The 18,788-nt window shown below is 38.2% G+C and overlaps 1 protein-coding gene across 1 annotated transcript; it reads right to left on the bottom strand.

Moving 5' to 3' along the window:
* Positions 1-4,864: 4,864 nt before the first annotated feature.
* Positions 4,865-15,644, bottom strand: LOC124144501 (sterol regulatory element-binding protein 1-like). The gene is made up of 17 exons (XM_046513932.2): positions 15,491-15,644; positions 14,029-14,699; positions 12,414-12,767; positions 11,792-11,906; positions 11,568-11,678; positions 11,150-11,374; positions 10,704-10,888; positions 10,113-10,371; positions 9,574-9,740; positions 8,763-8,925; positions 8,554-8,644; positions 7,783-7,895; positions 7,445-7,571; positions 6,910-7,081; positions 6,224-6,400; positions 5,940-6,048; positions 4,865-5,597 (listed from the first exon to the last, which is right to left on the bottom strand). Exons 1-17 carry the CDS (start codon positions 15,597-15,599, stop codon positions 5,353-5,355), a joined length of 3,393 nt encoding a protein of 1,130 aa, XP_046369888.2. The 5' UTR covers positions 15,600-15,644; the 3' UTR covers positions 4,865-5,352.
* Positions 15,645-18,788: the final 3,144 nt, after the last annotated feature.

The following is an 18,788-nucleotide window of genomic DNA, read 5'->3' as shown; positions in this document are numbered from 1 at the left end:
TCGAATATAAGGTTATAAGGTCGAGCATTATCAACTCGTATATGCAAACACCCCTAAGACGCCTTGTCACCATATTTGAACTGAATCCACAGACAGTTTTGGCCATGGATTCAACTTATGGTTGGACGAAGCCTGAAATGACTGAAAGGTTCTGAGCCTAACTATGTTGGACTGCCTTTGAAGGAATTGGTTTCTAATTAGTTTTACATTTCAGCATATAGGGGACACGATTGGGATCTGTTTTGGTCAGTAAAGCCGATCTTATCTGACACATTCCACATAGCAAGGTGTCGGCAAGATGACTACCCAGAATATTGACACCAGATCAGAAGCTGAACTGACTGAACATATCCGAAACATTTTATCGGAAACCTTGGTCCATTACTTTGATCCCGAGTCAAAATTTCAAAGCAAAAAATGGCAACATTTGGCCTGACACCCACCAAAGACGCACAATACTGTGGGAAGCTATCAAGGGGGAAAACGTCGAAGAAAGCTCGCTACAGGTGTGCTACTTCTTAATGCCAAATGCCCGTGCACACGTCACGTTACTTCCCCGTGCCACTTACTCTCCTGACAAATCACCCTCTGAATTGTATCTTTTCCCTTAACTCAAATGATATCTACGTGGTAGAGTTTCAACCAGTAACGAGGGGGACTGCCAGGGTCCAAGATGAACACTTCTATCTATATGACAGGGATAACAGAGCTTGAACATCACTGCACCAAGTATAATGACGTCAGATATGATTATATTGACCAAATTCTGGGAAAATGTGTAATTCTGAACGATTTTCTAAGCGAGAACACAAACTTTCGATTTACACTTGCATATACACTGCTGGTTTTAATCACATCACATATGGTTTGAGGACAAAGTCTAATGCAGGATAACTTTATAACATATATGCCTTTAGCTTCATCAGAAAGTTACAATAACCTCAGGTTAAATTTCTTCGGTTTGAAAAATCACGTCTCATGAAGCTTTCAAACAAGACTGTCCCATTAATCTAGCTATTTGAAATAGAAGTAGAAATGTTTTGAGGCTTTTACAAATAGATTTTATTAGATACGAGTATGAACCATCAGGTTTTTTTAAAAACAAATGAGAGTGTGCAGTCTCTAACAATATCATAAACACCAAACAACACCAATACAGATTTTGTAGTGGCTTCACAGGCTATAAACCCTATTTATAGTTTTGAGACAACTACGTTGTCCGAGCATAACTGTCACGTTCAATTGCAAAACCTGCAAGGCTGAGACAAGAACAATAACAATTTTACAGTTTACACATTTACAGTTATAGTTTGTCCCTATTTACACATGTACATGTGATAGTTTATGTATGTTTGGATGGTGCACAACACAGGCCTAGAAAGTAATGTGGTTAATTTGATGGGTCATCATTGCATGTATTTCATAGTCAACAAATCAGGACCAAACAATCTTTTATTTCTATTTTGGATAGACCAATATAAGAAAGTTGAATGAATTTTCTGTTTAGTTATCTTGACCATCAAGTTCAGCCAATCACATGCTTGATTAATTCAATTTAGAAACATTGGTGCTAGCTCTTACAAACATGGGTACAATGTGTAAAGCCCATTTCTGGTGACCCCTGCCGTGATATTGCTGGAATATTGTTAAAAGCGGCACAAAACCCAACTTACTCACTCACTCACTCTTACAAACATCATAACACAGGGCATTGATTCAGTACACAAAGCAGAAATATCGTACCAATCACCATTCTAGTGACCTTGACCTTCAGTGAAGGTCGCTTGCCACTTCAATGGCCCACACTACGGATGTGTACCACATTTCATCCAACTACAGTGAACACTCGTCTGCTTGTGTTTTGTGAATAATAATAAATGTTTGATTGCATGACCTTGAAAACGAATTTGAGCTTTAATATCAGTTGCTGGTACCAACGGGCTGTCGAGAATATGAACACTACAGGACGCGCCAGGTGCCACTGCACTATAGCTCACCTGGATATGTAATCATTGCTGTTAGCTTTGATGTTCAAACATTTTCTGCATATACCAAAGAATATCACTAATGACTGATGAACTGAACAAAATATCATGTCGTAAGTATAAACAAACATGCCAAAGTTCCGCTCCCTCAGTCTGGCAATTTCAGAGACGTTTACAGGGCCAAATATGTGTATGAGAAAATTTAACAGCATGATCTAAACAAATCAAAATGTAAAATATTGAGGAAATGGAACATGTAATGTTGAATCCCACAACTAAACCAATATCAACTTTCATTACAGTTTGTAAAAAGTAACAGAGGCATGGCCATAAATAACGTTTTCAATTCGGCTGTTGTGGCAATATTGAATACAATTGGTCTTGAACTCCTTGAACACATTCAGGTGGGGACAAGCATGTCAAGATTCAGATTCATTGGTACAGTGACTTGTGTGGAGATTCTCGTGTAAGGAAATTCATTTTGAGAGAGTTTAGGACTATGGTAAAAGTGTAAAGTTTTAAGTAATGTCAGTGTTGAGCTTCACCAATAACAAAAGTACCAAATATAATTTATTTTTTAAGGAAGATTGTCGACAAAATAGCCATAAGAAATTTCAACTTTCGGTATTGTCTAAGTGCAAAGAAAGAAAAAGAAAAAGATAATATTGAGCCCACTACTAAATACATGTACCAGACTTCATAACATTTTAAACGCAAATGGCTGAATAGCTGACCATAGAGGTGTTTCAATATGGCTGATAGATTTATATTATCGGGTTCAAACCTCTTCAACAAACTGGGCTTCGATCATTGGTGGAAACAAGCATGTGAAGTTTCAGTTTAATTGGTCAAGTGGCTTCTGAAATGTTTACGACGAACAACGGACAAACAGGCCACGACATAAGCTCACTAAACGTTGAGTCAGGTGAGCTAAAAGTAGAGCATATGTCACTCATTTAGTGGGTCACCGTGTCCTGCCACTGATATCTAAGATCGCAATACTTCTCATAAGTATTCAAATAATGTAACCGCACAAAGACTTAAAACCTAATTTTAGAAAACGACATTTCTGTGAAAACGACCAATACTTTACTGATGACCTTCACTGCAACCTTGACTTTATATTTAGCCTATTAGGTCACCAACCTTTTCCAATCTGGGCCCGAGCCAAAGGATGACATGTTAAAGTTTCACTGACCTAAAGTAAATCTTTCTCGGCTACAAAGGAGATGCACGCGGTATGACATCCCCAAGGTGTTCAAGCAATGCATTGTGTCAAAAAGTCATCGGAAATCGGATGTTAAGAATATTCGTCGATTTTTTTCATCCACTTTCAATACCCTACAGCGCCAGTTAATTATGCAAAAGCTTAATAACATTGGTGTTAATATCGTCAAATGGATCAAATATGTTATTATAAACAGGCTACAGTTCGTCACTGTAAACGGCAACAGCTCATCTCTTATCCCCACGTCGACAGGAGCCCCTTAAGGTTGCGAGTTTATTAATTTACACCAATGACTGTACAAGATGTTTTGTAAATTGTGATACCGTCAAATTTGCAAATGATGCTGCGCTTGCAGGTCGTATCAAAGATTCATAACAAGAGTACAGAAATAAATGAAATTTCTAATTTTGAATGTTGGTGAACGGTAAACAATGTTTTTTTAAATGTCAAGAAAACAAAGGAAATGGTCAAAGATGTTTGGAAAGATAACTTATATTCTAATCCAAATAGTTATTGATAATTTACTTCTATTACCTAATTATCAATAATTATAACAAATGGATTAAAACAGGTCAACAGAGGTATTTCTTTGTCTTCTGGGACACTTTCAAACTGTCTACCATCATGTCCATGTTTTATGGAACATTTATTTTAAGTATTCTGACTTTTAACTTCACTAGCTTGTACGGAAACCTTTCTGTTCGCAACAAACACATACTCTTCATACTCTGTAACAAGGCGAATAAAATCACAGGCATCACTTTTCAGGACATCGGCAGTAAATGTGAGCAGCAAATAATTCATAAGCAGCAAATAGTTCATAAGCAGATAAAGGTTTAAGCGCCATCTCGAATGTTTTATATTCGGAGAATAAACTGGTTCGATCTGGCCACCAACTACAATTGCCGACATTAAGAACAAACGGCCCGAATTATTTATTCAGACAAGCTACTACCAGGTACTGCGTTTTGTGATAACTAATTTGAGTATTTATTAGCTAGTGCCACATTTAATGTTAATTACGTTTGTGATGTTATTATTCATTTATATGTTTATCAATAAGGTTATTATTCATTTATATGTTTATCAATAAGCTTAGACCTTGTGCTGATATAAATCCCAAATTTCCTTCGGGTTAATAAAGTGTTATTTTATCCAAATTGACAAAAATTGTAAGAATCCCCTATACATTGGGCTTCTTAATAATCTCTAACATTTTGTAGACAGGAGCAAAATCACCAACAAAGACTGCCCCTGGTCTTGTGGATAGGGTGCTGCTGCTGCCAGATCTGAGTGTCCAACCCCTACACTTTTATACCAAGACGTTAAAAGATGGTACTTGTTGTTTACCTGCCTGGGGCTAGGCATTAAGGGGATAACACAAGAAATAGTGTGTCCAGAATTAGTAGTCTGAGTGGGGGTATCTATGTTCAAATACGACATGGTATCTCAGGGGGCTAGCACAATAAAAATCGTCCTTAGTCCGAACAAGTACCCACAAGTACAAACGCATGCATGTGATGATACTCTTTAACACCATTTCACCACATCACACATCCAACAAAACCTAAAAGCAATCCAGTTTCAAACTACTGGGATATAACCGTTATCATAACAGCACATCCCTGGGAAAAGAACACAAGATGTAATATTAAGGAGTTAAAATATTTATTGACATACACGCACACACACACAACTCACATTCTTGCCTCATCTTAAATAATACTTATGTACAGCATATACAATCTTTTTTTCTATGACATGGTATCAAAACTCTACATAAACATGTGATGAGACAAACTTCAAATGCATCTGTAAATGTAAGTGTTCATTTCAATTTACGAAAGGCGACAAAACTTTTAGCAACATATCCAGTAATGAAATTCCATAACAATGTAATTTAGGTCTAATCTTTCCAGGGTTATTGACATAACATATGACAATATCAAATAACAACAAATGAGTAACAGTCAACAGATCAAAATTTAAAAAATCAAACAAACTTGAAGATTCATACAGAACAAAATACTCTTGTAGAATCGAAACAAACAGAATGGAAACAGAAACAGAATTAACTATGTAAGGCTTGAAATTATGTTCAAAGTCAGAGATTATTTACAATGAAATGAAATGGGACTCTCAGCATTCTATTGCAACATCTGTGCTTTTGTGTGAATTTTCTTCCATCTGAAGAAGCGTTTTCCGACAGAGCTGAACTGACTTTCTGTCCCCAATGGTTTCATACAGCTGACTGGCCTGAGTGACCATCCCAACCCTGGCACCAACACTGCTGACAAGGGGATCAGGCAGATGGCGTCCTGCTAACAACAGGGCAGAGGCCTGTTCTCTCTCAGATATGTCACTGTTTGTTGTCTCATCACAATCTGCAAGACAAGACACACATGTACTGCAATGTTATGTGACCGCAGTCTATGGGTAGATCTTTCATTATCATAAATGTTTTAAACAACAGCTGAAGATGGTGAACAATTTCAAAACAATTTTTCTCTATGAAATGAAAATTGAAGAAAGAAAATCATCACGAATCCATTTTGGTTTACACAATGTAAGCTTACGTAATTAAGGCACAAGCAATGATCTGACCAACCAATGAGTATGAAATGAATTAAAATTTGTAAAACTTGCTAAACATGTACTTAGATATCAACATAGCACTGCTTCAGTACTTTCACTCTTGTATGGGTACATCAAATGATAATACTTACATGTTGCAGTTTTTGCACCTCGCCTCCGGATGCTCCTGTCCAGCAGCTGCTGCGTCCGTGCAGGACTGGCTCCAGCCATCACTCGAGCCATTGCCTCGTGCAGGAACACCTGGACAACAAACACAGTCAGTAATAATGTAGGTGCTATCATACAAACATTACCCATTTAAAAATGCAAGTTTTAATGATCTTGAAGTACCTTGAAACAAATCTCAGCAATTTTTTGTGAAATTCCACAAAAATTTATTATGTTACATAACATGTCTACTTAAGTGTTTACTTACTTTTGGCAAAGCTGTCTTCATGCTCTGTGATAGTTTGCGGAGACTGGCCAGATCCTGCTGGAAGGCAATGAGTTCTGTTTGAGAGACGGGCTTGGTAGTGCCCAGCCAATCGTGTGTCATCTCCCAAACTTGGGACCGGGTTGTCAGCAACCAATCACAAGTAAGCAGCTGGATGGCCTGCAATGATAAATCAATCCAAATCAATATTTTTCTGCTTAAACATTCTATGATGCTGAGGAAAATGACATAGAAATGATCCCTAAAAAATTAGTTTCGCTCCTCAAAATATATTTGAATAATTAAAAAGACTAACCATATTTTTACTGGATTTCAAATATACATTTCACACCTAACTCAAACAATTACACTGTATGTTGTAGTCACATTGCATGTTGCAATTCTGACAAGACACAAATTTATTGTGGTGTCTTGATTATCAGTGTTTCCTTTCCTCAGCATCTACCTCCTGATGTTGAACCTGCAGCTGTGCTTGCACTGCAGATGCATTGCATAACTGTTACCTAATGCAATGCAACTACAATGCACCACAGACACAGGGATGTTGCATTCCTTCAAGACCAGCTCCAGCAGAATCTTCAGCTTTCAGCAGCTATAAACATACACTTTGTTGTTTACATGGTGGTGGGTGGGTGGGGAGGAGAGGAGAGAAGGGGCCTGGTGCTCACCTTTACAGCTGCAGCTTTCTGTTGTGGGTACACAAGTTTCAGACTCTCCCGCAGTGAACGTCCTGCACGGTCACACTGCCTGATGCACATCTTGCTGTTAAAGTTCTCTCTCTGCTCCAATAGGCTCTTTCTAGCTTTGTAGGCAAACATCACAGCTCTTGGCAGTGGATCACTGTGAAGTACACAAAACCAGTTTAATTTAAGTAATATTTCACAAGACATTAGAAACATTAGGACGTTTTGGATAATCAATCCATATCCTACCTAGAATATTTCATTTGTGCTTTGAAACAGACAGTTACTAGAAAATGGTCTATGAAACATTATCATTAATCAGGACTTCAGATAAATAAATATTCTGACACCAAGATTGTGACTTATATTTATGCTAATTTGAACAGTATTTCAGTCATATTATGGCTCGGGTCAGGGTGGGCTGAGAGAAAGCTCAAAGGTCACAGCTTAACTGGGTCACCAATCTATGCCCCATTATACTAAGATACACGATAACACACGTCACATCACAAGGACTTACTCAATTGCCTGCAGCTTCTTGGGGAAGACATCAAGCACACTATAGTAGTCCTTGGCATTGTCATCATCTCCCTTCAGCCAGTAGAAGGCCACACTGACAATGCCAGCCCACCAGAGAGAAACCTCATCTGAAAGTAGGTTACATACTTAACATGTTATGATCAAAATCAGTGGAAATTTTAACTAATCCCAATGATATTAGTCACATTATCATAGCAACACAGTCAAATATACAAGGCAGTCATATTAACTTGTAGCATTTCTTTCTAAGAGAGATATCACAAGATTTTGTAACAACCATCTTTCTTTTGCTATTCAGAAAAACCCTTGTTTCCTCACCAGCATTGTTCACACCAAATTCTCCAATGGCAGCCGAGGGGTGGCCATCTTTAGTGCATGAAGAGTTGCACAACAACTGTGCATACTGCATTGTTTCAGACATGGAATCCTTCCTGGAAATAACAATTATTATTTGATAAACAGATATCTCAATATCAGTTAACATACTACATACTTTCACCATGTTCAAAATATTTTCACAAAATCACTTTACAATAGCAGAAGATGAAGAGAGTTAGTGAGTGAGTTTGGTTTAGCATCGCAGTCATATCACAGTACATCAAATTTTGAAGGAAATCCCAAAGAGGTGCATGTCTTATATGTTTACCACTTTGGTGAAAGCCACAAGCATGGGTGAGTTGATGACTAAAAAAACAATCAAGGTGAACCAATGAGCATAGGTTTCTGGCATGACTAAGGTTTATTAACTCTGCTAAAAATCAACTTCTGGCAACTTAGATGCCACCCATTCCCCATGGAGGTAAAGTCATAGCAGTTATTACTTTTCATTTAAGTCATGCTCCTGCTCGAGGTATGACCCGTGATGATTCCGGTAAAGAATATAGTTCCTCAGCAACCTACACATGTCGTAAGAGGCAACTAAATGGATTGGGTGGTTACACTCGGTGACTAGATTGACTGTGTATCATCATATCCCACATGTGTGAATCAATGTTCGTAATGTCAATCACTGGATTGTCTGGTCCGGATAGAATATTACTCAGTGCAACATTAAACAAAGTAGTACAATTCCAAAGTTTCTATTCTCACCTGTTCGGGTGTTCAGGTGCAACTAGGGAATACAAGGCCTGTGACAACAAGTTCTCCCGGAAAGCCTGTGTAACTTTAGCAAGGGGGTCAACTGAAAAAGACATTTGTAACTTTTAGACTCTTATTCATTCACAGCATATTCATTGTAAAGCTCTGCATTTTAGATGTGCTTTTAGAAGACTTGCAAATCAACATTTACATGTAATTACCTTGGCTGTCAAGAGCTGACAGAAATGTGTCGGTCGATTCAACTTTCAGTTTGGAGTCCACAAAGAAACGGTGTCCCTCTGGGTGAGCCAACCACTGAACATGTGGTCCAACTCTATCACCATATTTCACACATACTCGCCTGGCCCGACTTAGGAAGTAGCGCTGTAAAACATAGAAAAGAACATTCATTTACGAGGAACAAAATTTTGTCCCAACCATAACCAAAGGCTTCTGGCATGCCCAAGGGAAGCAACTCTGTACAGCCAGTTGAGGTGCCTTAGACAACTGAGCCACATGTGACCCTTGTGAAGTTAAGAACAAATCACAAGATCCAAACATGCTCAGTGAATGTGTGATTTTGATTTAACACCGATTTGAACAGTATTCCAGCTATATCATGGCGTGTCAGCTTAATGGAAAGCCTGAAGTAAAGCAGGTCTCAGACCTTTACCACTTTGGTGGAACCCACAAGAATGAGTATGGTGCTGACAAACCCCAAAACATCATCGGGGTGAACTGAGATCAGAACCCAAAATCACAGATTTCTAGCATGCCAAGGGGACACAACTCTGCACATCAAATTGTGGTGCCTTGTATGACAATTTGGACTCCTCACATTCATCAATCTTAGTAAAATCTAAATATTTTTTACATCTGTATACTTATCCTGCATTACTACGTTTAAGGAGTAATGCAGGATAAGTAAAAAATAATGTATATCAAAAATATGATTTCTATGGAAAACGTATTTCACCCAGACAATTGAAACTTGGACTTCAATATTAATATTACAGAAATGACTATACTCACAGCAAGGAAGTGCATTTTCTCTGGCAATGAAGTCTTGACTTGCAGAGCAGCTGTAGCATATATCTCCACCAGGTTGGTCCGTGACATAGCTTCTCTGGCTGCTTCTGCGGTGTTGACCGCACTCAGAGCCAGGTTCAAACCCCAGAGAGATCCACCACAAGATTCACCTGAACAGCAATAACTTCATACACAAAGAGTCAAAATGTTTTCAATCTGATCTGCTTGGATTACGTAGTCTTTTGGTATCTTTAAAGCAGATATTTTATTACACACAGATACTGAGTAAATATATAATAATAACCAGGCTAATTGTGCACCAGACTTTGTATTCATATTCATATTCTTTGTATGCGGCATTAAAACCAAACTAACAAATACCAGTAGTACTTTCTGTTATATGTAAATCCAAGTAAGAACAAATATTATGTCCCAACATTACACATGTTACAACATACACATGAAAGTGATGTTAAATATGAAATCAAATCAGTTAATTTTTAATCAGGTTTACATTCAAGCGGAATAGGTAAAGAACAAACCTGACAGATGAAGCTGGTTGAGATTGTGGAAGACAAGAGCAGCATCCCGAGCAGATTCCTTCACATCACTACTCTTGATGTTGTTCCTCCAACCGGCAGCTTTGCTGGACAGCCAACGACCCAGGTAAACACGGTGGAGTCCCTGACGAACTAACTGCCAGGCAACACCAGACAGCATATCCAACTTAGAAGTAGGGAGAGGACGACCGAGAGCCTGTAGACATTGTCGCAACTGGTTGGAAGCAGCCGAAAAGCTTCCCTGGAAGAAGATGAGATAAGTCAGTGAAAGAGGGACATTCTTCGGGTAAGACTGGTCCACAGACAAGTAAAAATCTGGAAGGACAGCCTGTTTTTTGTATAACTCCGGTTATTTTATTTGTACTTAATCCAAAACGTATCATTAGTCCAGTTGGATTGAACTCATTATGTCCAACCATGCTAACCCTGTAACACATAATATGTCTGAGCTGGCCAGTAATTGAGAACAATCTCTATACATAATAGAAAACAAATTTGGTCACAAATTTAATCCCCCATGTTAATTGTGCCATCACTATCAAAATCATCAAAATGAATCCTCAAAGCTCTCACCCTCATGATATCGGTATCAGCTTGTTTCCGATGACGCCAGAAGGACACTGATGCATTGGAGTTCTTGCATGTGACAGGTTCACCATAGATCAGTAACTTTGCAAGTACACCAGCAACAATAACACCATTCATCAGCCATAGGAAGAGTGTCGGGAACATCCAGTCAAACCAGCCTCCGTAACCACCTGAAATACATCAGTTTCAGACATCAGAAAAAAAGTCCACCTGTCGTTAGGCATGTATTCAGTCAAAATCTGTTTTTATGGACACATTTGAGAGCTCCACATTGAAAAATCAAAGGATACTTCCACTGTAGCATATGTCACATATTTCTGGTTAGTTACACAGAAAACCAAGTTCAAACCAATTCAACAGAGGCTTAGTGTCTTAATTTCTGAGATAAATGATACATCTCATGAGATACTTTCTTTTTTTTTAAAACCCACCTCTGGATTCTTGTGAAAAGTTTCCAAGTGAGTTGAGATGTCTACTAGCTCCATGTCCAAGCCCCACTTGTGCCTCCATACTGACTTTACTGCTACCCCCAAGTATTGAATTGAATGGGTTGAAAGCAAGAACGCCAAGCATGAACACACAGAGCACCATACGAGATCGATCCAGCATACCACTCGTCATACTAAACTGACTGTCTTCTTCATCACCTGAATCATCTGTGAAAGAAATAAGAACATAACATACTGATACAAAAGAAATCTATTCTTGCAAGTCATCAGTCCTATCATGTTTTTTAACACAGGTGATTATATCACCAATCACAGCATTGGGACTATGACTGGCATTATCACAAGACAACGACCATAATTTGACTGATAAAATTAACGCTTGGAGTTTCAAAGCCCTTACCCATCATACTGTCATTGGAGAGAGGACTATCAGGTTCCGAGTTGTCCGACACTGGGGGCGTCATTGGGAATGCACCTGCTTCCTTCGTACTTGCAAGTAACTCCTCCAGATCTAAAACAAGATAAGAAAGGTAATCATGGTAATAGGACATTGTCAATAAATAATAATCTTCAACAAAATAAAGCATGCTCACTCTAATTTTTATTACAGAGCGAACTCCTTACTTTGTTTGCTGGTAGCCATCCTGAGAGCCATATTCTCCTGTTTTAGACGGTTGTTGCTATTTTGCAGATATCGGATGAAATCAATCGCCTTTCGTAAAATTGCAGATTTGTTCAGCTGAAGCAAAGTAAAAAACATTTGATAAGAGTGTGAAATTTCTAATGACTTACTCTAATGATTTCAACAGTCAACATGGTCAGGCGTCAAGTTGATGCATCAACAGACAACATTGCATCCACTTGTCTTGTGTTGCAACTGATATCACTCTTCAGAACTAGGAATTCTTTGTTTTCATTCTGTGTGAAGCAGTAGTGCATGGTGTGTCAGTAGTAATGTTTATACATTCTACATATAGTAGCATCTCAGTATCTTAAACAGATAATGTTTTAGATATTACACAACACTGCACAAGTCACTTATGCAATTTGGTCATCAAATCAAATACTTGAACATGTTGAAATGCAAGTACCAACGTCATGTTTAGCCCAAGCTCATACACTGTCTTAATTCCTCCACTATTCACTAGCCAAGGACCAAGGAAAGCATAAATAAAAACATTGATCATGATGATTTCACCAACATAAATGGTAATTCATTTTCTTAACATGCCTAAGTGTGCCTTACCTTTGCTTCTGTTCCTGCTACAAGATCTTTTAACTCCACAATCTTGTCATTGATACTAAGTCTGTAACGCTTCTCAATGGCATTGTGTGCTGTTCGTTTTTCACCCTTGTGCGCTTTCTTTGGCATGGTGTTGAGTCGGTTGATGGGTACCTTGTCACCATCTACAACTTGGATAGGAATACTGGTGAGTATGGTGTTGCCCCCAGCAACTATCGTCTGCACGGGTGATGATGTTACACTGCTAACAGTAGTGTTCGCGTTATTGATTGTAGTGACCGGAGAAGAAATAGACACAACAGTTGGTGTTGGTTCACTCACAGTGGTCGTCTTCAAAACTTGGGACTGAAGCAGCAACTAAAATAAACAAACTTTATGTGAGCAACTTGGATAAAGACAAATATTTCGAATCAATGTGATTTTTTTTAAATAATATAAACTTATTATTGATCATGTTAATAGCATGCTTTAAACCATAGTAAAACAGTGCCTCGATCATATTTCTCAGCATGAATATTTTTCCTTTAAAATTCAAGTCGTGAACTGTTGAAGTTGAATATAGTTTGATCATGTACTTAGCATAGCATGTTTAAACCACTTAGCAAGAGCTATATGACAAAGATTTCCCAAAAACATGACAGATTTGTTTGTTTTATTATACATGCTGAACAAACTTAAAGGGGAAGTGTACACACAAAAATCACTTTCTTTCTTTTTCTAAACAAAACGCAATTTTAGAATTAATTAGTATCTGTGTTTGAAAATATACACTCATTTTTTTCAGAGTGAAAGTTGGAAGCTCACAATAGTGTGAAAATGATATGCCGTTTATGAGGCCTTCGTTTTTCGAGCTAAACAGGCCTGAGTTATCCCCCTTAGATTATGACGTAATTGGTGCCAATTCAACTGGGTCCCTGTCTATTCTCAACGCAAAAGATATCAAGTACCAGTTTGTGGTAAAACAACATGGCCTACGACACACTCCTGCGCAGTGGTGACTCAGCATAACACTATGCTGGCTGGCATCTGAGACGCTAGAATCACACAACTGTACCTACACCACGTGAAGCGGCTCTAACAGAGCATGATGACGTCATAATGTTTATCAATTGGCACCAATGACGTCATATTGCAAGGGGCATAAGCCATGGTGTTTTTGTTGTGGAAATAGAACACTTGGTAAATGTGAAAAATATCAATCGTTTTAATGGGAAAAATATGTTAATTAATTGTGATATTTTTATATTTTTGTCTATGACACTTCTAGGTTAACACTTTTAATGTGGAAAAAGTACAAGAAAAATAGGTTCATTTCCGTGTGAACTTGCCCTTTAAGGATATTTTTTTCATGTATACCAACAACTTCAGAAACAGATATTCGATTTTTTGAAGATTGCCATAAAATCGAATTAAGGTGTTTTGGGCATTTAGGCATGAGATAATCAAGCATAAGAAAGTCTTTGTACAGATTCAAATCTCTTTTGATGTACTTGGAGATGGCCTTGAAACAAAACACATCTTTCTTTTCTGATTTAGAGTTAAAGTTGATTATGAGTTTTCATCATTTCAGTACAGTAATAAACAAAGACCGACATATAAATGAGAAGGAATATCAAACCTGTTGTAGTTGCTGCAAACTCAGCTGACTGACATTGGTTGTTGTCTGCTGTACAGGTGCTGGAGCAGGTGCAGGAGCAGGTGCAGGTGCCGATTGCAAAGACACTGCTTGTTGTATTAACTGCTGCACCTGGGTACGAGGCTGTGCCTGGGTTGTCGTCGTAACCAAAGGTTGTTGCAAAATCAGTTTCAGCTGTTGCTGAGGTGAACGCTGTTGCACCTGTGGCTGGGTTTGTATCTGCACCTGTGGCTGGGTTTGTATCTGCACCTGTGGCTGAATCTGTACCGTCTGTGTCTGTAGTTGCTGAAGTTGTTGTTGCTGCTGCTGTCGCTGCTGCTGTGCAAGTCTCTGAACTTTCTGCATAGCCTGCATGCGAGCAGCAACCTGCTGCAACTGACTGCCGAACGATGTGTTGTCATTAATCTCAAGCAAGGTTTTGAGAGCATTTTGATTCAGCAGTTCACTAATAGATTCAAGCTGGGTTTCACTTTTAACAGCTTGTACAGGTTGCACCAATTCAACTGTTGTTGGTGCTGCTGTTGGTGCTGCTGTTGGTGCCTCCACATACACTGGTTGCGTTTCAGCTATCAATGTCTCTGGTTCCTGCTTCACCAATGGCAGGTCAAATAGGTCACCTGTTGGGTTATCTCCATTGATATATTTCAGAATGTCTGAAATGTAAGACGACAAATATTCCAAATTTGTTCACTCAAATGGAGTCGAATGTGTTTTTGCAGTCCATATATTAATGCACTGAATGAAATCATATCCAAAGGGAAGATTTGAATGGTACGTTTCGGTTCACCAGAAAAGGGTAAAATGAACTTGTTACATAAATTAGATGATGAAATACACTTATCAGATATCACTTTGGAGAACGGGAGATTAAGGATTATTCCAGATTCTGTGATTTCACTGGGCAATTGTCACATCAGACTTGTCTTGTCATATAGGCCTATATGCGCCTTACTGACAAGATTCTTTCGAATTTCGAAGACGGACTCCAGAAAACAATGGTGGACAAGAACATTTTCACTCGAACACTCAAAACTCAAAATCAAACCCCGTTTTAAGTTAACAGTCACACAGACATTCTGATGATAAATAAGAAAAATTACTTTTTCCGAGGTTTTCTCGTCCTGAGGATTCACGCTCAACTTGGTGCCGAAAACACTAGGAGCCCAAGTAACGCTTTACTCTGTACATGACAGCACAATTTGACGGGCGTGTGGGAGGATAAGAAATAGCTTAATGATAAATCTTAACGAGATTTGCAGTAGTAAACGAACCTATGTCGCTGACATATGCCTGTTCGAGCTCAAAACATAGGAATACGCTACGCTAATCACTGTCGTAGTAAAATATTGTGGATTTCGCCGCGCTCAGACGTGAAGATACATGTCATGATATCTTTGGAACGAAAAGTGATAGAAAGTTCAAATTTGGTCAAAATATACTTTACCATCAACGCTCCCCAGTCCTCCACTTTCAAGATCATTTGTTGCCAATAAGTCTGGTCCTAGATCAGGCAAATTATCCAGACCGATCGGCCAGTTCAGGTTGTCGGCCATTTTGTTGTGAGTGAATCTCACCACGAGACTTTAGCCAATCGGCAGCAAGCAGGCGATCGGGTGATTTTACGTCATCACCCACTTTCATCCATTATGCTGATGACCCGACGTATTCACATTAGGTAGGTCGCGCTATATATAGATTTTCCTTCACATGTTGGGAACGCTGGTCGGTCACACCTCATGCGCAAAGAGCTGAAACAGTTACAACATTACAACGCGCCATACTGAGGTCACTTGCTGATTGTTTACCGTCTCTACTTGTGTCACGTGACGTTACCCATACATGGATTACTCGTGCAGGTGCCCGTTTCATTGCATCTACACTAGCCTTCGGGGAAAAAAAACAAAATCACGATTTTTAGTAAATATTTACGAGGGAGGTTGAGCATGTATGTTAGCAAAGATTATCCACAAGTATTACTGAACACACCACCAAATGAAATGTATATAGGTTGTAGCTAGATATATCTTTTCCACTCCATACTAATCAGGTATATTGATTTCAAATACGTTGAAACGATTGCATGTTTATTATTTGAAATATTGTTTGCCATGTAATATGTGCCAGAAGAATAATTTTGAAATGGAGCGGTTTGCCCACAAGAGAGAGAGAGCTCTATCGACCTTATTAATAGGTCATTTTTACAGCACAGACAGAGCCGTTAAAACTACACTATTCACATTATTGAGAACATACGCATCAACTCAAAAATACCTTGTCTAATTCACACCTGGCCAGCTGCTTGTGCCAAAACAAAGTGATCATCAAACACTCAAACGCCCACTCCTCCAACCCCCGCCCATCCCCATCACAGATGACGCAAAATGTTCCATGTTACAGGTTTTGGAGCAAGGGCTACTGCTATTTTAACCAGTCGTCTTGGACAGGTTCATAAGACACCATTTCCTTGCCTGTGTAAAAACAAAGTTTACTGAAAAAAAATTCACACTATAAAAAAACGTAAAAATAAATGTATATTTATGTGAATAATGATTAAATGACACAACATGTCTATTTGGAAATAATACAATACATAATGACATAACTGTGACACATGAACTGTGACGAATGAACTGTGACGCATGAACTTGCATAAGATGTAACTTCAGACTAATTATACTTTGGGTTCACGGACCCTGCCATGTAATTCTAACATAACCATAAATGGAATTTATGCCAGCTGCGGGATATAGTTGGAATGTTGCTAAAAGGGGCGTAAAATCTTTCTCCTCTATTGCAAAGTCATCAATTCATGAATCTACAAAGATCTACTGAACATCACCATATGAAATTTAGCAATCCAATTTCAGATTTATGAATACATTCTACATATTGCAACACAATTAAAAAGTCTCCAAAGAAGCCTGTGTTGTCAATTATAGGCCAAGATCCACCTGTGAGGATGATGTTTAGTTACATCACAGATGTATAAATACCCCCTGTCCAAACAAAGTTTTGCCAGGATAATGAAAAGTGTTCTGTCCGTCCGTCACAGTCCGGCTCAGTCGTTTCCGGAGTGTATTTATAAACCCTCCAATATTTCTTTATGAAACTTTGTATATGTTACAGTCAATGTGTAAACTGACAGAAGTTTTCACTTCAGCAATTTACAAAACACCTAATTATGTAAGTCTTTTAGAACTAGCTTTCCATGTATTTTATTATGATAACCAATTCCAACAATTTTGATGCTGAAAATGATAGGATTAAAAGAAAACGAAAGTCAATGTGTATTTGTTTTATTTTTGGGACAGACAAACAGACAGTATATTTTTTGGCTTCTAATCCAAGGATAATTATTCTTTTGTGACATTTGTAAGCCCTTTGGAACTTCTTAATATTTTTATAACACTTTTGACAGTTTGTAAAATAACTGAAATATTCAGGCATTTTGAACATTTCCAAGGTAATTCACATTTTACCCACTGACTGTAACATATAAACATTTGGCTACACTGGACTGGCACTGGAATATTTAAATTTCCTATTTTGTGTTTCCAGGGCAATGAGGGTAGGGCTAATTTCCGGTGCATAATTCATAAACTGTTTAACAGTTTTTTGTAAAACCATGTATTCCCACAAGACAAGTGCCGAACTGATGCCTTTGGTTGTTCAAGTCTCCTCAGTTTCGAATGAGGGCTTCATTCTGTGGAGTATAACTAATGTACCATTCAATATTCTTGATAAATCTGTGTATGCACATCAGAAAACATACATCAAACTGTTGGGATTATTCCGGGTTAAAATAAGTCCCGAACAAGTTAGGCCTGTTTTGAGAGGCGACTAAATGGATCGGGAGGTCAGTCTTGTGACATGGTTGATTATGTGACATCGTGCCCTGACAGAGAGAGACTTGGTCATAATGCAGTGGGTTTTGGGGTTTTGGGTTTTTTTAAAAAGAGCATACATCAATTCAGGATTTTTTATAAAATAATTTATATTTTGTTATGGAATTATGATTTAGAGTTTTGAAAATAGGATATGCAACATTACTATCAGGTGCAAGCTCTGACTGTTGAAAAATACCAATACTAATTCACGTCATCATGGAAAGTATTATATCAACGTTTAAAGAGTAGAGGGAATTATTTGGTTTAGTCATTCATCATGATGTCAACTGTACGCTCAAGCTTTAGGATTAATCCTTTTTGGTATAATGAGGTATATGACATACATTTTGTGATTTTATGTACATACTTAAAAGGGCTGGGGATATTTGTGTCTTTTTCATATACATCGTCACACATTCATGAACGTGTTTATATTCAGAGAAATCTGAAACTACTTAGAACACACCATACCCAATAAAACCCTAAATCAGCAGCCCCTCCATGCACGTTATCTGATAAGGATGTGGTCATTTTATAAACAACGTGACTGTAACCTGGAGATAAGGTTTGAAGGCTGTGTTCAGCAATACATGGGGGTGACAGGTGTACAAACGCAGCCAAAGATCTGGGGAGCTATCACCATGAACGATTGTCTAGCTATTAGTCCCCATACGTGTATAAATTAGACTAACATCTAGTCTCTGAAATGAACATATCGTACAGAAAAAACAGTTGTTCAGTTATCTTAATAAAAATATAATAAAAGGGAGCCCAGTGACTCTCTTCATTTTCAGACCTGATACTGCAGTAATCTAGACTTGCCAAACATTATAGACTTGCATGGGCTGTATTTGA

The sequence above is a fragment of the Haliotis rufescens genome, unplaced genomic scaffold (assembly GCF_023055435.1).
Source record: "Haliotis rufescens isolate VD_foot unplaced genomic scaffold, xgHalRufe1.0.p SCAF_7, whole genome shotgun sequence".
Taxonomy (NCBI): domain Eukaryota; kingdom Metazoa; phylum Mollusca; class Gastropoda; order Lepetellida; family Haliotidae; genus Haliotis; species Haliotis rufescens.
Note: the sequence above shows the minus strand (reverse complement) of the source record. Positions and strands in the feature narration are given on the sequence as shown.

Coding starts and splice junctions, on each gene's coding strand:
- LOC124144501 (XM_046513932.2), bottom strand. CDS start 15,599: ATGGCCGACAACCTGAACTGGCCGATCGGTCTGGATAATTTGCCTGAT. Junction 9,741..10,112: donor CAACCAGCTTCATCTGTCAG/GTTTGTTCTTTA, acceptor ATTGCTGTTCAG/GTGAATCTTGTGGTGGATCT. Junction 8,645..8,762: donor GTCAGCTCTTGACAGCCAAG/GTAATTACATGT, acceptor TGTCTTTTTCAG/TTGACCCCCTTGCTAAAGTT.